Source organism: Nuphar pumila, chromosome 5, assembly GCF_984573655.1.
Source record: "Nuphar pumila chromosome 5, dmNupPumi1.hap1.1, whole genome shotgun sequence".
In the NCBI taxonomy this organism is placed as follows: Eukaryota; Viridiplantae; Streptophyta; class Magnoliopsida; order Nymphaeales; family Nymphaeaceae; genus Nuphar; species Nuphar pumila.
This window is the reverse complement of record NC_143253.1, coordinates 14,898,493-14,921,067: the sequence shown is the minus strand read 5'-3', so window position 1 is coordinate 14,921,067 and position 22,575 is coordinate 14,898,493. Positions and strand designations below refer to the sequence as shown.

At 37.6% G+C, this 22,575-nt stretch overlaps 1 protein-coding gene across 1 annotated transcript; it reads left to right on the top strand.

Annotated features, from left to right (window-relative positions):
- The first annotated feature begins 528 nt into the window (after window positions 1-528).
- On the top strand, window positions 529-21,398 carry LOC149836892 (mitogen-activated protein kinase homolog MMK1-like). The gene is made up of 6 exons (XM_090005644.1): window positions 529-969; window positions 8,429-8,558; window positions 12,756-12,893; window positions 14,796-15,128; window positions 20,233-20,413; window positions 20,967-21,398. The coding sequence occupies exons 1-6, from the start codon at window positions 743-745 to the stop codon at window positions 21,137-21,139; spliced, it is 1,182 nt and encodes a 393-aa protein (XP_089861770.1). The 5' UTR covers window positions 529-742; the 3' UTR covers window positions 21,140-21,398.
- The last annotated feature ends 1,177 nt before the right edge of the window (window positions 21,399-22,575 follow it).

Below are 22,575 nucleotides of genomic sequence, written 5' to 3'. Positions count from 1 at the left end.
TGGCCCATTTTTTGACACGAGTGCAACCAACAAATTTTATTTGAGTATTTTGCATTTATTATTTTTTAAAAAAATTCTGTTTTTTTTCTACGCAGATAAGGAAACCACCCCCGACTTGTGTAAACCAAAGCGCACCCCTCGACCCTAAGGAGCCACAAGCTTTGGCTTATGCAAGGAAGATAACACCCACAAGAATCGAACCCCGACTGCCCCTTTGACAGCCGAGGCCTGTTGGCTGTGGGCCCACACCACAGAAAAACGGAGTTGACATGTTTGTTTGGCATGCATACGGAAACGAAGGGTTTCATAGGTAAACCCCATTTTCATGTGTAAAATCGGTGAAACAAACGAAGCCCTAATGAATCTGGTTTTCACAACGTTGCTGCTAGCCTACTGCCTATTCCAACAAAAAAAAAAGGATCCTACTGCTATTGACCTAAACCCAGAGGACAACTTCGAGTTTTCGGTCACGAGAAAAAAAAAGTTAAACAAATTTACGAGAAAAATGTTCCATCGCCTGCAAATTCATGTCGCTTTCCTGCAAATGTATCAAATCTCTCGACGTAAAAGCCACAAAAAAAGAAAAGAAAAAGAAGGTAAAAAAGAAGAGAACAGAGACTACTCAGAGAGAGAGAGATAGAGCACTCTGTTGATAATTTTTAGTGTTTCTGGTGCGATCCGGAATAGATTCCTAGGGTTCTCTCTCTAGGTGTGTTGCAGAAGGAGCGATCGATCGGGGGAGATGGAAGGAGGAGGGGCTTCGGATACGGTGATGGCGGAGGCTCACGGCCCTCCGCCGCCGGAGAACAACGGCACGGCCGCCGCTCCGGCGTTGGACGGCATCCCTTCCATCCCTAGCCACGGCGGCCGATTCATCCAGTACAACATCTTCGGCAACATCTTCGAGGTCACCGCCAAGTATAATCCCCCGATCATGCCCATCGGCAAGGGCGCCTACGGGATCGTCTGGTGAGGCGTCGTCGCTCTCCTTCCTCCTCTCTTCTCGATTCTTGGCCTTGCTCTTGTTGGAATCTGGTGGAATATTTGTGGATTTTCTGTTTTTTTTTTGGGGGGGGGGGGGTTCTAATCCTGTGCTGTTTCTGTGTTCGTTCTTTGGTTTCGGAACGAATATGTTCGAGCTTTCTGTTGATTTGAGGCTGTGAATTTAGCTCGATTGGTACGCACATCACTTCAGAAAGCGACTTGTTCTTGTTCATCTTCTGTTTTTTTTTCGTAGCTGCTTGTTTCGAGCTTGCTCCGAAATATGAAATATTTGGGCTTTTATCATTATATTACCGTGCTAGGTTGCATGCGGGTTTGGTAGTTGGTAAGGGAAAACACCACCATCACCGACCGCACAATGGTAGGCCTCCGGTTGTTAAAACCCTTGAGCCCCCCCTGCCTGCCGGGTACTGCATCCAGCTTCGACCCTTGTGGCAAGGGACTCCCCCGTGGGTTTCGATGGTTGTCCCATGCCTGGTGGCAAACTACGGCTGATCCTAACCAGGAAGGCTGAGCTCTTGTTGGCAAGATCGTAGTCGGTAGTTGGTACTAAGGAAGTCAGGAAAAATCCAAAATTGCATACCTTTTTTGGAGTCATCGATCAATTTGTCTGAGGGGTTCTGTTGAGGTGATTCTGAGATAAAGTGGCAATTCTAGGTTTTATCTTTCCTAGATGCAATATTGTGTGTCCTTAACACTATCTTTCTCTGCCCTTCTCAATGCTTCATATTCTTCTCTTCTTCTTCTTCTGTTGTGGTATCAGAGTGGTAGATGATTAGTTGTGTTCTCTTCAGAAGAGGTTATAATTTGGCGAACTAAAGGAAGGTTTCAGTATTTTTCTGTTTAGAGATCAAGCTGTGATACTAAGCTATTGAGCATGCATGAAGGACTATGTCACACGGACTCTTCTAACAGGGCACCGCAGACACTTGGACATGACTTCCTTTGTGTTAGGTGAAGTCAACCACACTGAGGTCCATTTCTATCCAAAAGTAGATTCAGTTAACCCTAATCAAGTTCATTTTTATCTATATTATATATATAAATACATAAATGCACACAAATACACGTAGTGTTAACTTAAAACTGTTAAAAATTATATATATATATATATCCTCCCTGGCACCCAAGTTTTTTTTAAAGTGCCACATCTGTACCCGCATCCGCATCCGCATCCACATCCGCACCCGCACCCGCACCCGCACCTATGTGACATAGATGAATGACATCCATTAACATCAAAAGAAATACAATAGGTTCTTGACTGGTATTCATTTCACAAATTAATCATTTTGTAATCAAACATACTGATGTGGACTCAGTGAACACCGATCCACGATCCAAGATCCAAATGGATCTCATCACGCGCGGAAGCTTTTATGAAAATGAGTTTGAATAGGACCCAGGAAAATAGGGTTTTCGGGACCCGTGCACTCTGTTTCGACAGAGGCGGCCCAAAGGGAAGTTGTGAGTGATTCACATGCCTTTCCAACGAATCCGAAATCACTGGATTCAAATTAGCAGTGTCCGTTCCACGAACTCGAGACTGGGACGAACAAACAACTCTATGACAAACTTCTGGACTCCGCAGACAGTCTGTTCGGAGGGGTTTTTGACCCGTCAGACAATGGAGTTTGCGAAAACCACCAACTGAGAAAATGTAGGTCAGATCTAGACCTTTCTAATGAATTAAGATTCAGAATTTTTTGAGTTTTCTACAAGGCTCTACGGATTTTTGAATTCTATAAATGGTATGAGATATTATCAAAGGAATTAAAATTTCAAATATTCGACAGCAACAGAGAGATTAATATTTTTTGAGGCACTTAAACGAAGATTCAATTAAAACTCAAAACATGAAAGTTTTAGATCTAGATTCTAGCTTTCCATAGAATCAAATAAAACATTTTTTCATGCAGGGAATCTTCAGATAATAAAAAAATACCGAACACCACTAGGAGTGTTCTGAAACAAACAAGTGACAGTGGATTCCTGTTAGTCCGAAACTTTGACAACACTTTTCAGGGACTCAAACGGCCGATTCACGAAATGGCCTCAACTACAAAGTTGTAGGAAATCGTGTTAGCTTTTCGAGAAGCTAAAGAACGCCAGAAACCGATCAGTATCGAGTCCGATACGATCGTTTCTTTGGAGTTGTCCCTGACAACTCGTAACAGAAAACCTTGTTTCTTAGTAGAAACGAAATTCTGGACTTTCACGAAAATGCAGGAAATACTTTGAGTAACACAGTCAATTCGGAACATAAAAACCTCTAAACATGCATTAGAAATCAACAAGTACCTTGTTACAACTTACCAACAACATGTAATGAGAAACACAAGACACAAATGATTAAAGTAACAAAAAAATAAAAACACATGAACCTGTGAATAATATTCGGATGAAGATGGTAATTGGTGTCGTTGAGAAGCAACCGGCACCAATGAGGATTCATGAACAACAGATCTAACCAACAACCAACACGAACCAAGAATGATTGCAAAGCTCTCAAGGTCGATCTAGACAAGATCACCTTACACGCCCAAGTAAAAATCAAATTTTCTTTCACCCAAAGATGGTCTCTCTTCCAAACGAATTTTCAGCCACACCAAACAGATTTTTTTTGTCAAAGAGAAGCAACCTCCTCTCCCTTGGTCGACCCCCACATCATAAAGGCCCTCGAGCATGGGGAAGAGCCACATTAAAGAGGCAAATGACTTTCTTAAGCCATGCTCTAAAAAAAGGATTTTGATTGGACTATTTTTGGCTAAGGCTATTAAAGGTTCAACGACCATATTTGACTTGAACCAGTCAAGGCTGAGATTGGAATGATGACTAAAATGGTCCATTCCAAATGACGCCAACTAGGGCTCCATTGAAATGGATCGAGATCCAGATCCGGATTGTGCATCGAATTGGATCCTGCAAACAAAACGCATTAGAAAATGCAAATTGCGAAAAAAACAAAAAACTACCCGCATTTCCCATACACCCTCTAGTACCACAAAAAGATCCTACAGGGCACCAGAACTATCCGGATCTGTAGAATCCGGCTCCTAAAAAAATAAAAAAAAGATTATAAATAAAAATATATTTAATGCGATTCCTCACGTGCCAAAATGGAATCGAATATTAAAAATACAATCTCTGTGAAAGATGTAAAATATCTCAGATATTGTAGCACGATAATCAAAATGGGTCTGGGTTGGCAGAGATTCAATTGGACCCTGATAGTCCTGCATGATTGGATCTGTCCTGGATCGCATTCTGGATTGGATCTTAGAAATTGGATTTGGATCCAATTCATCTTCAAAGCTCGGATCTTCAGGATGCTTTGCATCACATACTGTTCCCTTTTCTTCCAGCTTGTGTTCTCCTTTTCTTTTCCTTAATAGTTTTGTTTGTCTATTTCTCTCTCTTGGTCTTTCACATGTTTGATTTATTTAAGCAATTAGATTTGTACAATTCCACTCGTATAACTCTTTTTTGGCAAGTGTTGATAAAAGAAATGAAACATCATATTGTTATGTCTTGGCATATCAATGCATTTGTGAAAGTTTGAGTAATGTAAATTTTCAAAGGTTTCTATCCATCCGTCTATCTTTGCCTTTTGCAGACACACCCTCATCTTTTCTTAATATCTTTTTGATCTTGTTTTTTGTAGTTTTGAAAATGAGACCATCAAATTAAAATTGGTTATATTAAAATTTATCACTCCATAAATACAAGGCTATGAAACGTTATATTGGTTTATATTCGGATGAAGACATGAGCATATGATTTCATGATTAAAACATTGAGATACTTTTTATATACTATATATTCTCTCTCTCTCTCTATATATATATATGTATGTATATTAGTATTGATGCAATGCACAGGGTACACTTATACCCTAATCAATCACGTTGGATCCATTTTGATCCAATGGCTATATTAATTCAGAAAAAGATGCCTTGTCTTTAATATGAAGTCCCTTTTTAGCTTTACACCTTTATTGGAGCATTTAATGTATATTAAGTAACCTATATTAAACATAATGCCCTTATAAATGCAATATTTTTTTTTCTAAATGATTATAGTTGTTGGATTGAAACAGGTCAAATGGGCTTTACTATGGTGTAGGTGCTCCTTTTGCACCATGCCTTTGCTAATATATATATATATATATATATATATATATATATATATATATATATATATATATTATATATGAGAGAGAGAGAGAGAGAGAGAGAGAGAGAGAGAGAGAGAGAGAGAGAGAGAGAGAGAGAGAGAGAGAGAGAGAGACCATCCAACCAAAAGAAGGTCCAAAATCTACAACCGATGATAATTGACAGCATTCATTCTCTAACGATTGAGCTTTTCATCGATCAGACTTTACATATTCGATTTTTATCATTCATTTATTGAGCAACATGCTTTGGATTATGAATTTTTGATGTTTAGATGCGTTTTTGATAGCGCTAAAATTCAACGGCCCACAATATTTTGTATTGTAAAGTTTTAAATGCATGTTGATTTTTCATGTTTCAAAAAACATGTCTATATGTAGTAAAGTCTTCGTGTAAAGCGTATTTCTTACTAGATAAATTATAAAGAACAAATATATGAGGTCCAATCGATGAGATGCTCAAGCATTGGAGAATGGGAGCCGTCCGATCGTCGTTGGTTGTAGATTTTGGACCTTCCTTTAGTTGGGCGGTCCCCCTTCCTTATATATATATATTATTGCTAATATATATCATACCCATTGGCAAGGCATATATGTCATATATATATATATATAATGTTTGATACCCTCGTTGGTAAGGAACCTCCTAGTGGAAAAATGTAATATTTTCATTTTTTTCAGTTTTTTTGCACATCTAACTCTCCAGATGTGATCGACATATTAAGTTTAGTAGAAACTGACCTTTGGGTCATGTTTTTTTTTATGTATAAGTCCGATTTTATACAACAACAACAACAACAACTACGCCTTCATCCCAAAACAATTGGGGTCGGCGATATGAACCAAAAAAGAAAATCATTCTGGGTCTTCCACATGAATCCTTCTCCTCCAATCATTTCTATCCAATGCCATGTCCTTGGTGAGGTTCAAAGCATTCATATCCTTTCCTATCATCTCCATCCATGTCTTCCTAGGCCTACCCCGACCTCTTTTAACTAATATATTTTCCCATCTCTCCATCCTTTTAACTGGAGCATCATTAGGCCTTCGCCGAATATGTCCAAACCATCGTAAATGATTCTCTCTCATCTTATTTTCAATGGGTGCAACGCCTACCTTCTTACGTATCTCCTCGTTCCGAATCTTATCTTTTATTGTATTTCCACACATCCATCTAAGCATATGCATCTCATGTTAAAAATATAAGTCCGATTTTATGAGGGTTAAAAAATCAACGGCCTACAATGTACCGACACAATCTTGTGCAACAGTGAAGCTCTCTTTGTTCATGTTATGAAAATGGTCGAAATTATATTTTTCATCTTTCTATAATCTGAAGTCACCACTCTATTCTCTCCTCTTGTCCAGTTCATTTGCACAGGTAGTACCATTGCAAGTATTAAATGCCATTAGTATCATGTTAATAATGGTATTGGGAAGAGAGATGCCATTAGTACTATGGCAATATATATATATATATATATATATATATATATATATATATATATATATATATATATATATATATATAGAGAGAGAGAGAGAGAGAGAGAGAGAGAGAGAGAGAGAGAGAGAGAGAGAGAGAGAGAGAGAGTACCTTGGGAGGAGAGTCATAGTGTCATTGGTACCATGGCATGCATCAAATGCCATTAGTACCATGGTAAGACTAGAATTTGCAAGTGGTTGGGAATGTGAAAGGTCAGGGTAACTTTTGAGAGAGAGAATGAGAGAGCAAGAGAGTGTTTAATTAGGAAAAAGAAAAAGACATAGTGTCAGTTGAAAAAGAGAGAGTATTTAATTAGGATTTGAAAATGGGTCTTATATAACATTTAAAGTGTATTTTCTAAATCAAATTCACTGAATTCCCATTGGTTGAGAAGTGGGGCTTCAATCACTTAGAATTTTGGGCTCTTCACACACACACACACACACACACACACACACACATATATATATATATATATATATATATATATATATATATATATAGAGAGAGAGAGAGAGAGAGAGAGAGCTGAACATATTAGGCCCCGTTCTGCCCCATAGGTTTTAAGTATTTTATGATAGATCTGAACTGTTAGATGTGTTCAGCATGCTCGATTCAGTGGGAATCGACTCTTGGATCGTGTTTTTTCGATGAAAAAACATATTTTTATCGCCCGAGAAAAACTGGTACCTTCGTAGCCATTGATTTTGGTTTACTGGAAAAACCTTTATACAGGTCAGATTCCGGCGATCCAAAAGCCGGTTTCCACTAAACAAAACCTATAGATCACATCTACGGTGTTAGACGTTAGAAAAAATACTTAAAACTATGATTTTTGAATGGGCCTAACGAGATCTAATGAAAAGGGGGCCTAAGGAACACATTACTCTCTCTCTCTCTGTATATATGTATGTATGTATCTTGCTGGTGATCAAACTGATGAGCAGGATAAAGACCAAAATATTTTATCCTAGAATCATTATACTTGGATCTAAAAGAACATGTCCAATACTCTAATTAGCTCATGTCTATAAACGTTGCTTTTTTGAAGTTGATTCAAGCTTGGTTTGGGTGTTTGCAACCTAGGCATAAATTTGATTTCAGATCTGTGTTAGATCCAAAGCCTTCATGTGTATTTTATTAAAAAATAGGGCTCCAGACGCTAGACTATCTGACAGGTGCCAAAAATGGGCCTTTTTCTTTTTCTGTAAAACACGAATTTACGTACTGGGTTGGATCCAGAGCTAAGCCAAGGTCCTGTCTTTGGTGCAGGTAGTCCAGCTTCGAATTCAGATTTGATGTTTAGATTAGGATGGATGGATAAAATCTTTTTTCAAGAACTTGAAGCATAAGATGCATCAAGGAACTGATATTATGCACTTGCAACAAAGGAAATTCTCAACCCTGATTTGATGAAGTGAGACTAACCTTCTAATTGCACAAATACATGTATTACCATATGCTTCTGTTATGTATGCCCAGAGCTTATGATTGTCTGTTCATGTGCATGCCTCTTGAAGGTGCTGTTCTTTTATTTGTCTACCTTTTTAATCACGTTAATGTTAGATTTGCTTTTTGTCCAACTAAATATTCTCTTTGTTGGAAAGTGATATTTAGTTTGAGGTGGTTATTGTATTTTTTCTGTTATTTCGCATATGTTTTTTTAAGTTCTATCTTTTGATTTCTGATAATTAGTTTTTTTTTTTCTATCAGTGTTTTTTAATTAATGATCAGTTCATTTGATTTATTATAATTCACCATTGAAGCTCTGTAATGAATTCTGAGACAAAGGAGCAAGTGGCAATTAAGAAGATTGGAAATGCTTTTGAAAACCGAATAGATGCTAAGAGAACACTTCGCGAGATAAAGCTTCTTCGTCATATGGATCATGAAAATGTGAGATACTGATTTTTCCATGTTCTGTTTGCTTCTTTTGTTCCTTGGGTTGGTTCATATTTTGATGGTAACTGATATTTTAATCGGTCATGAAAGAAGAATCAAACGAGAGGGAAAGGGGGAGAGAGATGCAATGTGTGGGGCTTGATAGAGAAAGAGGGCAAACACATTGGGGATATGGAGAAACCAATTTCAGGGAAAGAAAGCATTGATGATCCACAAGAACACTTATAAATTCCGGAGCTAAATAGAAAATTTAATTAGCACCCTTGAACTTACAACTTGAGACAAAACCAAGAGAGGAAGGAGGCGGAATGACCAGAGAGAGAGAGAGAGAGAGCAGGTGGAGATGATACAACCTTTTGTGAAATGTTCAAAGGAAAGAGAGATAATTTGGGGCTTGAAAGAGAGGGCATGTTGGAAGAGAGATGGAGTGAGAGAAAGAGAGGGGGTAGATATTAATGCATTTTAAGTTTCTATTGAGAGAGAGAGGGTGAAACGGCACCATGTGCGGAAAGGAAAAGGGATGTCCAACACATTAAAAAAATATTAAATAAACAAGAAAAAAATGACATCATTAAATTTTTATTGGTTGAGGGTTCAGTCACTTTGGAGTTTGGGTTTCTTCTCAAACATTGGTCTCTCTCTCTCTCTCTCTCTCTCTATATATATATATATATATATATGGGGTCATGTTGCCATGAGCATGTGAATGAATTTTATTTCTTATTTACCTTTCAGATGTTATCTACATGGTTTGGTTAATGAGAATCGGCTCTTGGATTGTCCGATTATGAAATGTAGGTGTGGTTTTATAAGCCTTGAAAAATCAATGGCAGTGCAAAAAGCGCGCCTCTCCTCAAGGCGAGGGGCTTAGGTGCAGGCATAAGGCGCAAAAGCCTTGAGGTGCATGCCTCATACGCCTCAGGGCATGTCAATGTGTTTTTATAAGAAATCTGCTCAATGAGGTTTGGGGGGACTTTCAAATCAACTGGGGTAACATCAACTTCCCAAGAGTTGTATTGGTTTCAGCACACATGCACTGGAAAGGTAAGAGATGGAAATTTATCTGGCGAGTGTGGGGCGTTATCTGCTTGGAAGGCAATCTGGACTGAGCGCAAGCAGCGGATTTTTAGAGGAATATACACAAACCCTGCTGCATTACATGATCTATTAAGGTGGGAAGTTACAAACAGAGAATGACCTCGATGCTCGACTGAATGGATTGGAGGTAACAGGGCCATTTTTGTGTGGATCGACTAGGCAGATCTGACCTCACAAATCACGGCCCTACATGGCTGCTGGTTTCACTGTTTTTAATTTTGTATTTGCTGTTTTCTGTTTCACACCCATTCATACGTTCTCTGTAATTTATACTGCTGAAGCAATGAAATTTATTCTTCAAAAAAAAAAAATCTCCTGAACTTGTTCAGTTCTTAATTTCCCTTCCATGGCTCAAGGGAAAAAATAATAGGTTTGATGTTAATGAAGCCTTATATGCACATACATTATGCATATGAAAGCTTCAACTGTGTATTGTGTCACATGTCACCTGCACAGGCATGAGAGGAACAATATCACCCATGTGATGGATAGCTTGGTTCCTCAGTATTGATAGTATATTTATCCTAGTTGCATGGGCAGGTGGTGCTTCAAATTAGCAGAACACAAGCATATGCAGATGCTACCATGGTTCTGTACTGTATTCTTTTCCTCAAAAAATTACTGTATTCTGGTGTCTTGTTTCTGAGGGAGCATTTTCAAGTCTTGCCCTTTCATATGTTACAACATTATGTTGTGTTGATGCATACGATTTTGATAGGTTTTCGCTAATTTTTGGTGGTATTATGCAAATGGATCGTTCGATGGTTGTCGACAACGAAAACCCGAGCGAGCGGCCCCAGATTTAGAATCCACCGCAGGTCATGGTGGCACCCCCAATTAATCAAGAGGATGGAGATGGGCTGATCATCGGATCGGGTCTGATCCATAAGAAACCGGGTCACAAACATAAGCCCCCCCCCAAAAAATTCTAAATCCGGGGGGAGCCCTCGGACCTCCCTACTGCAAGGGCAAAAACTCTGAATCAGGCTCCACAACTCATCATCTAGTCGAACCAACATACCTTGAAATCTGAAGAAGGGTTTTTGGGAGAAGGAAATGATTTTTCGGTTCTTCCTCTGTAGAAGAATGGCGAGTAGAGAGAGAGAGAGAGAGAGAGAGAGAGAGAGAGAGAGAGAGAGATTATCTGGATTTTGATAGCACTTATGCTTCGGTTTTGCATCAGTTAACTTCATTACTTGCTGAAATTGGATTGAACACAGAAGGGGATCATGCTTTCTCTACTACATATGGCTATTCTTTGGATATTTTTTTAGCTCTGTTTTTTTTTCTTGCAAATGTGGCAAGAGAACAATTTAATTGAAGAGAATTTTGGTTTCTAATATTTGAAAAACAACATAAATACGATCTCATGCTGTGATTGAATTTTGGTTTCTTAGATACTTAATTAGATCAAGTTGTTGCATTAATGTTACTTTTACATGTTAATCTCATATTTTTTCAGTATTTATTTGAGATTTTTTATTTCTTGTTGGTTGTTGCTTCATCAATAAAGCAATTTTTATTTATTTATAATTTTAGATATTTTTTATAGTTTTTTTTAAGTTTTCAAATTTTTTTTGAGGCTTACGCTTTACGCCTCGCCTCAGATTTTGGTGGAGCGCCTCGCTACGCCTCAACGCTTTTCACAACACTGATCAATGGTCTACAGTGTGATATTTTTTCAGCTCATAAAATCATGTTTTCTCATAAAAAAAATTCATTCCAAGCTAGTTCATAGCATTTGGACCATGCCGAACCCATCTATGAGGTTCGATTGGGTCAACATGGCCCCACACCTATGATTTCTAGTTCATTCAGATGGTCAGGTCGAGATGACCAAATACTACCCATATGTATATATATATATATTTATTTATATAGAGGTAAATATGTGATACTATTTATAGTGTTGTACTGTCTGATATGAAGTCGTAGTTGCAGGCATGATCTTCTCAATTGGACCCTATTGATGTGTTTTATCATAGTGTTCTTTGTTTAACTGAGAAAAATGCTTTAGATCAACTTGTTTTGATACAACGACCTGAATTTTTGTATCATAAAATTTCTTAAAAAATCTGTTTAAATGTCAAAATGTCGTAGTCTAGAAACATGGTCACCAACATTTGTCTTGGTAATATTTTGGCACTGCTGTTTCTCAGGATTTTATAAGTTATTCTGTAAGCCTTGGGAAAATCTTGAAAAAATGTCAATAGGAAGAGAACATTTATCAAGTTTTCTATTTTTATTAGTATTTTAAAAATAATTTAAAGAAATTTAAAATTATCAACAACATGGAAATCCGTTATCAAATTTACTTTTTTTAAGTTGAGTTTTTTAAAAGACAATTCCTCAACATCTTTGAGATTTCAAATATGGCCATGTTTTTAAAATATCATGACATTTCCGTCTTTTTTCTAAAAAAACTGTTAGAATGCAATAGCAACACTGATATTGTTGGCTATATCTAAAACATATTTTTTTCTAAATATACTGTTCTGCAGGGTTTGATCTTGGAAGCACTCAATGGATTGTTCGAAAGTCAATGAGTTTCTACTAGATCGTATGGTATTACTGATAGTACCAAATATTCGCCCTATATGCATCTACATGTGTTTGTGTTTAAGTATGCATGCACACATGCATGTATGTACTGAAAAGGATGGGAACCAATGGTGGTCTGAACTGAGATCTTCCTATGCTGCATCTCATTCCATCCAAACATTTTACAACTGAACAAAGCCTGAAAGCTGTTCTCCAAGCTTTCGTCAAACCATTAAAGGGTGATATTTTAAAATGTTCAGGCCAGTGCATTTCAAAGGACTCATGTTTTTCTTCTTGCTGTCAAAATAATTCAAATAATTGATAGGCCACCATTTAACTAGTTTACTAAAATGTTGTGTGATTTTTTTTCTTGTAACTTATATTTTATTGCACATGTTAAATTCCATATAAAGAGAATTCTTTAGTTGGCCGTGATATTCATTCTTTCATGCCATATCCATTTTCCTCACTTCTGCCAACAATGCATGATTTCTGTCTTCTATGAGGGAACTGTAGTTGGTGCTATCCTTGCTGATGGAATTTTTTGAACAGGTTGTGGCAATAAGGGATATAATACCACCACCTGTTCGTGAGTCATTCAATGATGTCTACATTGCTTATGAATTGATGGACACTGATCTTCATCAAATAATTCGTTCAAATCAAGCTCTGTCAGAGGAGCATTGTCAGGTTATTAGTTGTATTGATGTTGTGTTTGGAAAAATAATGTTGGGATTTAACATGTCATAATATCCAGTAATTATGTTTTCTTTTACTTCAAGTAGCATAATTGTTTTGGTTAACTTTATTGCTTGAATTTTGTTGGTCATGACAAGCCATCACTGCAGCACATCAAAATTAGATCTCTAAGAAATGGTTGTTCCTGGAAATATCGTACTTATGTATGTAAAGTCAATACATCCTTGTGTAGGTAGTGATGCAGTGTCATTCTCTCAAGAATATGAGGAGGTGATGTTCATGGTTTGTAAATAGGTAATTGAGAGTGTCAGACTATAGCTAGTCTGTGATTTGGCAGTTTGATGACTCAATGACACAGCAGGGTATGCTACAAATGATTTGTGAAATTGAAAAAAAAAGTTGCAATGTCACTGGTGGAAGCTACATCTAAATGCAAAAAGGGCAATTAGAGTTTTACTTCAAAGAATAGCTGGAGTCTACAACTCCTCAGCATATGGATTCATAAAGTACAAAATTTTCTTATTTGGTTCTCATGTCTTTTATTGTTTCCTTAAGAAACAACAAATTTGAAGAGACTGAAAGCTAGTTATAAATATTCAGTTTCTCATTTTTCTATGATATACATTTCCTGTTGTCCAGCAAGGAAAACACTTGTGCTTTTCTCAATCCAATTGTAGAAGTGATGGCTTCTGCCTTTGCTCTTTTTTCCTTTAGCCCCTGTTCGGCAAACTGCTGCAATCTTGAAAATGTGGAGGCCCGGGGCTTGGTGCATTCAAGGGTCCTTAGCTGGTTTGTGAGCGACCAGAAGGAGTGACCCTTGGATTGGGAGAGTCCATGAAGGGGTGTATGGGTTTTCTTCTTCCATATCTGAATCCAACTCTAAATCCAATTAGTATGCCTCCAATTATGTTGAATTCGGTTAATACCTACATCCAAACTGAGTTCTTTAAATGGGACAGCAGATCAGATTATATTATATATAACCGGTTACTGGGTTATATTCAATCCTCACACATCTCACTTGAGTACCGTGCATCTCACTTGGGAACCATCAGAGTGGGGTCCATACTGATGGTTATACACAATACTACCAAGAAATAGGTTATATACAGTATGACATGATCTCCTCTCTTTAAAATGAACTAAGTTGCTTGCAAGCAGCTTGTTCACCAGAGTCTTCACCAGGCTAGGTGCTCAGAGAACAGCATGATTCTCATAGGCTCTGCCCCTATCTATTTAGGAGAGAGCTGTAGGAAGGGCCTTCAAGCTGGATACTTTCGGAGCATTGGCAGCAGGCACAGACCATGGTGAAGTTTTCGTAACTTAAACACACCGATCAGATGCCAAATTTTGTTCGATCCTCTAATGTGGGACCTTCAGTGATAACCACTTTGATTATTTGCTTGCCGGTCTTGCAAGTCCATATTCAATGATTGATTTTGTTGCTGGCTGGATAAAGTATCTTGGTTTAAAGCAAATAATCAGACTAACTTGAAATAGTAAAAGAACTGCAAGGAATGTACAGATTTTATGCTTCCTCTTTACTTGTATGATACTTACCCAAGTGTAATGTGTATAATCATGCTGCTATGATGCATCTTCTTTTCAAGCTTCAAGCGTGTAATATTTGTTATAAAAAGCTATCATTAGTCAACTCTTCACAAAGAAGTGTTGCTTGTGTTCTTTCATATATAAACAGCTACAATACCATGAATGTTTGTTCATAGAGATAATAGTTGATGTATTTACTCAAATTGTTACATGCAAGTGCATTGCCATATTTTAGTGCAATAAGCATTGATGCCAGTTTTTTTGGAGTGTAATGCCTATGCAAATTCTTAATGCTTTTCTTTCATTTTGTGAGCCAACTAAAAAGTTTTACTTTTTTTGCAGTATTTTCTGTATCAGATTTTACGTGGACTGAAATACATACATTCTGCAAATGTTCTCCATAGAGATTTGAAGCCCAGCAATCTCCTCCTGAATGCCAATTGTGATCTTAAAATATGTGATTTCGGGCTTGCACGGATCACATCTGAAACTGATTTCATGACAGAATATGTTGTCACAAGATGGTACAGGGCACCAGAGCTGCTCTTGCACTCAGCGGAGTATACAACTGCAATTGATGTGTGGTCGGTGGGTTGCATATTTATGGAACTAATGAACCAGCAGCCTTTATTTCCAGGGAGGGACCATGTACATCAGCTGCGTCTGTTAATGGAGGTAAATTTCTTGTCAATAACTTTAATTGTCAAAGCCCGGAAGTGGATGCTATTTTAGATATGTTGAGTTTTGCTTTATCATGGACAACAAAGAGATGCAAGTTGCTTAGTAAACTGCCATGCACATGACCTCATACAAATAAATTCTTAATAAGGTATGCCAGAATGTAGGAGAAGACAAAGGAGTAGCATAATGGGTTTTTGTAAAAAATTCAAGTGGGTATGACATTCTGGTTGGAAACTGGAGGGATTCTCTTAGTTCAACTGGGTATAACGTTCTGGCAGGAAACTGGAGGGATTCTCTTAGTTCAACTGGGTATAACATTCTGGCTGGAAACTGGAGGGTTCTCTTAGTATAATTGGCATACTTTGCTTTATCCTGATATGTTGGGGCCTCTAGGTTTAAACCTCTGAAGAAAGGAGGAGAAGATTAATACTTAGAGAAAGGTGGAGGAAGTGGCATGCAGCCCTGGGAATCCTTAGCCTGAAAGCTTCTCTTGTTTTTGGGGCATCCACACATATGTGCTATTTATAACAAAGCCCATGGTAATTTACAAATACATCAACTGTACAAAAATATTATAATTGGCCATTCCTAACCAAATGCTATTTAATATTATAGCATTGTCACCACCTTTTTATGATTCTAAAGGTGGTGTTTCCATTGCTCCGCTCAAGTTGTACATTGGTGTTGACATTTAAAGTTTTCTCTTCAGATAGTTGAATCTATCCTTTGAAAGTCGTTTTGGTGAAGATATCAGCAAAATTGTTTTCTGAATTGGCGAACAATGCTTTTATTTCTTGTCCTTTAATCATTGACAAAATGGTTATATTTAGGCTAATGCATATGTGCTAAATGAAAGATGTTAAATGGGTTTTTGGGCTTTTCCGTTGTTTTTTTCGCGGTTCCCTGGTCGATTTACTAGGAATCCACTTCTGGATTATGTGTTATTGATGAAAAAAATGCTATTTGGACACTAAAAATTTACACAGATTTTGGACTCTTGATTTTTCGAACATTATAAAAACCCACTCATGTGTTGGAATCGAACGCTCCAAGAGCTGATCCCTATAAAATCAAGCACATAGATCACATCCGTACAGTCAGAATTTAAAAATAAAACAAAACACCCCCAAAAAAACCCAATTACCCTATATATATTGTATCAAAGATGAAACACAAAGGGTTTTAGTCAAAGATGAGGAGATTAAGGAGAGATGGAAAGATTATTTTGATAAGCTATTTAATGGAAGTCATGCTCAGGATCTTGAAGACTTCTCCATTCCTTTTCATGAGATGAATCGTGACTTCATGCGCAAGATTCAAAAGAAAGAAATTGCAGAGGCTTTGAAGAAAATGAAATCAAGAAGGGCAGTTGGCCCAAATGGTATACCTATCGAGGCTTGAAAATGCTTGGGTGAGAAAGGTTTAGAATGGTTGACAAATCTTTTTAACAAGATTTGGAGGACAAATAAGATGCCTAATGAGTGAAGGAAGAGTACTTTGATGCCTCTATATAAGAATAAGGGTGATATACAAGATTACACAAACTATCGTGCTATAAAACTCATGAGTCATACTATGAAACTTTGGGAGAGGGTGATTGAGTATAGGTTGAGGAAGGTTGTCATGATATCGGAAAATCAATTTGGTTTTATGCCCGCAAGATCAACTATGAAAGCTATACGTCTTCTTAGATAACTTATTGAGAGATATACAGAGAGGAACAAAGATTTGCATATGGTTTTTATTGATTTGGAGAAGGCATACAATAGAATACCTAGGGATGTTCTCTGGTGGACAATGATGAAGAAAGGTGTTTCTCTCAAGTACATTAGTATAATTAAAGATATGTACGAAGGAGTAGTGACAACCAATTTTCCTATAACGGTTGGGTTACATCAAAGATCTTCATTGAGCCCTTTCCTATTTGCTATAGTGATGGATGAGCTTACGAGATCAATTCAAGAAAATGTGCCGTGGTGTATGTTGTTTGCTGATGATATTGTTTTGATTGATGAGTGTAGAGTTGGGGTTAATGCTAAGTTAGAATTATGGAGATAGACATTGGAAGCAAGAGGTTTTAAGTTGAGTAAGAGTAAGGCAATATATGGAATGTCAGAGTGATGGGAGTGTAGTGAAGCTTGGTGAACAACAAATACCGGTGGATGACTATTTCAAATATTTGGGATCTATCATTCAAAAGTATGGAGAAATTGATGGAGATGTAAATCATATGATAAAGGTTGGGTGGATGAAATGGAAAAATGCAACTGGAGTGTTGTGCGATTGTAGAATGCCATTGCGGTTGAAGGAAAAGTTTTATAGGACGACAATTAGGCCCACTTTACTATATGGTAGAGAATGTTGGGCTGCCAAGAGACATCATATTCAAAAAATGAGTGTAGCTAAGATGCGTATGCTTAGATGGATGTGTGGAAATACAATAAAAGATAAGATTCGAAATGAGGAGATACGTAAGAAGGTAGGCGTTGCATCCATTGAAAATAAGATGAGAGAGAATCATTTACGGTGGTTTGGACATATTTGACGAAGGCCTAATGATGCCCCAGTTAGAAGGATGGAGAAATGGGAAAATATATTAGTTAAAAGAGGTCGGGGTAGGCCTAAGAAGACTTTGATGGAGATGATAGGAAAGGATATGAATGCTTTGAACCTCACCGAGGACATGGCATTGGATAGAAATGATTGGAGGAGGACTTATGTGGAAGACCCAGAATGATTTCCTTTTTTGGTTCATATCGTCGACCCCAATTGTTTTGGGATGAAGGCGTAGTTGTTGTTGTACCCTATATATATATATATATATATATATATATATATATATATATATATATATATATATATATAGAGAGAGAGAGAGAGAGAGAGAGAGAGAGAGAGAGAGAGACCATGCCAAATCTACCCAATGGAAAAAATTTTGGTGTTTTTTCAAAATTCTGACCGTACAGATGTGTTCAGCATGATTGATTTACTAGAAATTGACACTTAGATAATTAATTTTGGATAGAAAAAATGATATTTTTTATGAAAATTGTACCCCGTTGATTTTTGAAACTTATAAAAACCTATCCATGCATCAGAATCAAATGCTCCAAGAACTGATTCCTATAAAAACAAGCATATAGATCACATCTGTATGGTCGGAATTTTGAAAAAAACACCAAAAATCCAATAAAACGTCTGGTGGGTAGGTTTGGCATGCTTTCTATTGGGTAGGTTTTCATTCCTCTCTTTCTCTCTCTCTCTCTCTCTCTCTCTCTCTCTCTATATATATATATATATATATATATATATATATATAGAGAGAGAGAGAGAGAGAGAGAGAGAGGCTGGTACAGTGGATACATCAGGCACGTCCAATTTCATGTAATCTGGGGCATTAGTTGCAATCATGATCGCTGCAAATGCCCTGGGTGGAAAATAAGAAATTAGCAGCGGTCACAACCACGGCTAATTCCTTGTACACGTAAAATAAAAAAAGTGTAGTCGCTGATCCATGTGGGATGAGTGGTGGGAAAGCATCCACTAACAGTGAACGCTTTTGTTAAAATGTAATTGCAAACCAACATTGTAAGTATATATATATATATATATATATATATATATATATATATATATATATATATATATATATATCCATAATACCTGAAAGGGTATTTCTGTAATTTCTCTTTTTATGCATATTCCACTTGGAATAATGCTTATAATTTCTTTTTTATTTTATTTTCTATTTTTATTTATTTTCTATTTTTATTTTTATTTTTCTTTTTAAGTGTCGTATCACATTGGGAGCCTCCCAATAGAGTTGTTGCCCCCCCCAACGGTCACAAATGTGACTGGTGGGGGCTCCCCGACAACTCCTTTGTGAGCCCCCTATGTGGTCCCTTTTGTAATTTAAATTAGTTTGAGAGTCTCAAGCATTCTCCTTTTTTATTGAAACACATGCCTTAGTGCATGTTTGCTATTTTACGCATTTGTGTATAGTTGTTCAAGTGTTGTGTGAGTGCCTTCGTGCACATCTTTTGTAAAGTATTTGTGCTTGTATACGTATTATCTCTTCGTAGACATTTTCACATGGTATCAGAGCCAAGTTGGTGATAGAGGATCGTGTGATTCTTCGTTTTTTGAGTGCCTCGAAAAGCATGCCTTTGGTGTTATGAAGATTGAAGTGGTGGATCTTGCTTCTCCAATATTTTTAGAAGAATCTTATGCAAGTAAGACTTAAAGATATTCTTTTGGTACGTATTTCTCTCTCTATATTTACTCTCTAATGGGCAAAAAATAGTTTTCCTTTGCTCTCGGCTTTAAACTAAATGGCTCCAACTATCATGTTTGAGCCGGGAACATGGAGACTCACATAAAAGGGAAGAGTTTATGGGGTTATGTGCAGGGCACAATCCCGGAACCCGAACCGAAAATTACTATTGTTAAAGATGGAGAAATCAAGATTTTTGAAGGGGATGAAAGAACAAAAGCACTTGAGGATTATTCCAAGAAACATGACGAATGAGAAATGAAGAATTTAAAGATTCTTTCTTGGATTTTTTCGTCGGTTGAAACCAAGATTAATGCCAATATTATTAAGTTCAAGAAAGCTTCGGAAGCATGGCATTATCTTGAAAAAATGTATACCTCAAGGAATCTTTCCCATAAATACTACCTTCAAAAGAAGGCCCTTACTCTTCAACAAGGCGACATGACTATTAGAGAATATTTCGCTGACCTTTCTTCTATTTGGGATGAGCTTGCTATGCTCGAACCAAAATGGAGTGGAGAAGCAATTGAACTCCGTCACATGCAACTTGAAGAAGACCGGTTCTTCAACTTTTTGAATGGGCTAAGACCCGAATTTGAGCAAATAAGGTCGTCTCTTACCTATATTTTTTTGGAAAAAATAGCAAACCTATATTTTTTTCAAGGTTAATTTGTTATGGCGATGCTCTTTATACCTGAGCTTTGTCCTTCAAGCAACCACCATTGGTCAGTCCCTGTTCTTGCCCCATCTTCTATGTCATCATTCGTTGAGCTTGGAACAATATTGTACGGTCGTGCTAACATATAATGATTGCATTCTTTGCAGCTAATTGGAACTCCTACGGGTAACGATTTGGGATTTGTGAGTGACAATGCAAGAAGATACATTCAGCAGCTTCCACGACATGCTCGTCAATCACTTACTCAGAAATTTCCTCATGTTCATCCTTTAGCTATTGATCTTGTGGAGAGGATGTTGACATTCGACCCAAGACAAAGGATTACTGGTAAGGGCAGAGGAACTTTTGTATCCACGAATGCACTAGTATGATTCTTTATGCCCCATGATAATCATTCTCTCACACAAATGGTATGATTCTCATTGGCTCCATTCTCTCGCGTCAAAAAAAATGTGAGACTTAAGAGAATGGGCTTGAGAAAATGACTTTTTTTTTTGCAAATGAGTCATTTTCTCATTTGTGTCAGAATCATGATAGTAAGGGATCCCCTACCAGTCTGGTTCATACGACTACAAATCACATTTGATTTGAAGTCATGCGTGGCCAGCAAAGTAAAGCTATCCTAAGTGTGCTTGCAGAACATACACAATGGAAAAGGATAGAGACAAAAAAAAAGGATCAGCCATCATCCTTCTGTTAAGATGACCTGATTCATTTTGACCTGCGTTCTGTTTCAGAATGGGGATCTGGCCTATTACTTTTTCCATATATCCATGCATCAAAATAAGTTGTGTGTGTCATATTTTGATGCGTTTTTGTGGTTGCTCCATAACATTTTGACACAATGTTATTGCTCTTCTGACATTTTTGTCAATTGCAGTTGAGGATGCGTTGGCTCACCCATATCTGGCATCACTCCATGACATCAGCGATGAACCAGTGTGCTCAGCTCCTTTCAGCTTCGACTTTGAACAGGACGCGCTGACGGAGGAGCAGATGAAGGACCTAATTTATCAAGAGGCCATGTTATTCAACCCTGAGTACCGACAATAACTTCTTTCTTTCTTCCATTTATGTGCTTCAAATGTTGTAAGTCTGTTGTCTTGTATGTGGTGAGTTCTGTAAATATGCATATTCTATTATTTTGCCCTGAAGGAATATGCAAACTCACTTTGTTTGGTAGGGGAATTTCTTTTTCTTGGTATCATGTTTTCCCCAGCTAGAGAATATTGAGTGGCTTTGTAAGTGCTGTGTCGAGTCTGTGAATGGATGGAATAAGGAAAGAGAAATAAAAAACAGTTTCTCTGTTTAAGCGATCTGAGTATGTCTCAATTATAAAATCACTGGGTCTTAAGAGTCATCTGAGTCTCTTCAGATTCACTTTAGCAGTTGAACCCCTACTTGATTAGATTATGGGCCCTAGTTCTGTTGATCTACAATGTTCAATAGGTGGCCTAGAGGCTGGTAAACGAGCCAAATGGATTGAGCTTCAAGTGTTCAGGCTTGGCTCATTCTTCTGGGAGGCTGAGCTGAGTATAAACTGATAAGTTCAAGCTAAATGAGTTTCAGTTCGAGCTGGCTTGCTTGCAAACAGATACATTGTTCAAAGCTGCAAGTGATAGGATCTCCAATAAAATCCATTGTTTCAGAGATGGCAGCAATCAGATTTCATTTGTAAACCTATTTCTTCTCAGCCATATACTTAAATTATTTGTTCTATGTGATATAAAATATGTTTAAAATATATTCATTAACTACTTAGCGAGCTTATATGAGTTGAGTCAAGCCGAATGCTTATTCACGTTTTGCTTGCTGACCCTACTTTATGACTTCGAACGAGCTTTTTATGAGCCCAGCCCAGCCATGAGTGCTCATCTCGTTTCCCTCTTTAGAACTAAATCAGTGTAATTTTTATGGTTTCCAATTATTGGAGGCATTCTTACAAATTAAAGACATATAGTTTTTTTCTGACAAGTTCATCGGTGCTTGTCTTTAAAAAAATCAACCTAGACTGTTTGACAAAATGAGAATATTCTGCCTATTAGAGCTCCACATTTCTTGTTAGGTGCAATCATGGTTTGTCACCTGACATGGGATGATCACAGTTCGAAATCTTTGTTTGTCACCTGGCATCCCTTTTAAGCTAGGTGTACTCCTTGATGGGTAAAGGGGGAACTCAACTTCTTTTTACCATCCGGAGATCATGGGCGTCGCCCCTCTATGCAAGCCAATGCATAGCTTAGGCCCCGGGGGCAGGGGTCCTAGCCTTGGAGTTTTACACTGTGGGCACGACGTAGGTATGGCAGGCTGAACCACCAGTTCTTTGTGTTGGGTGTGATTTATTTGAGTTATAAATTAAAAAAAAAACTAGAGGCCTGCTGATGTACCAGTAGGAGCAGCTAGTGCACACCACTTGTGTTGGGACGTTGCAGGTTCAAAACCCAATGGTATAGTTGTATAACTGGTAGTGGTCTGCCTAACCCCAGCTC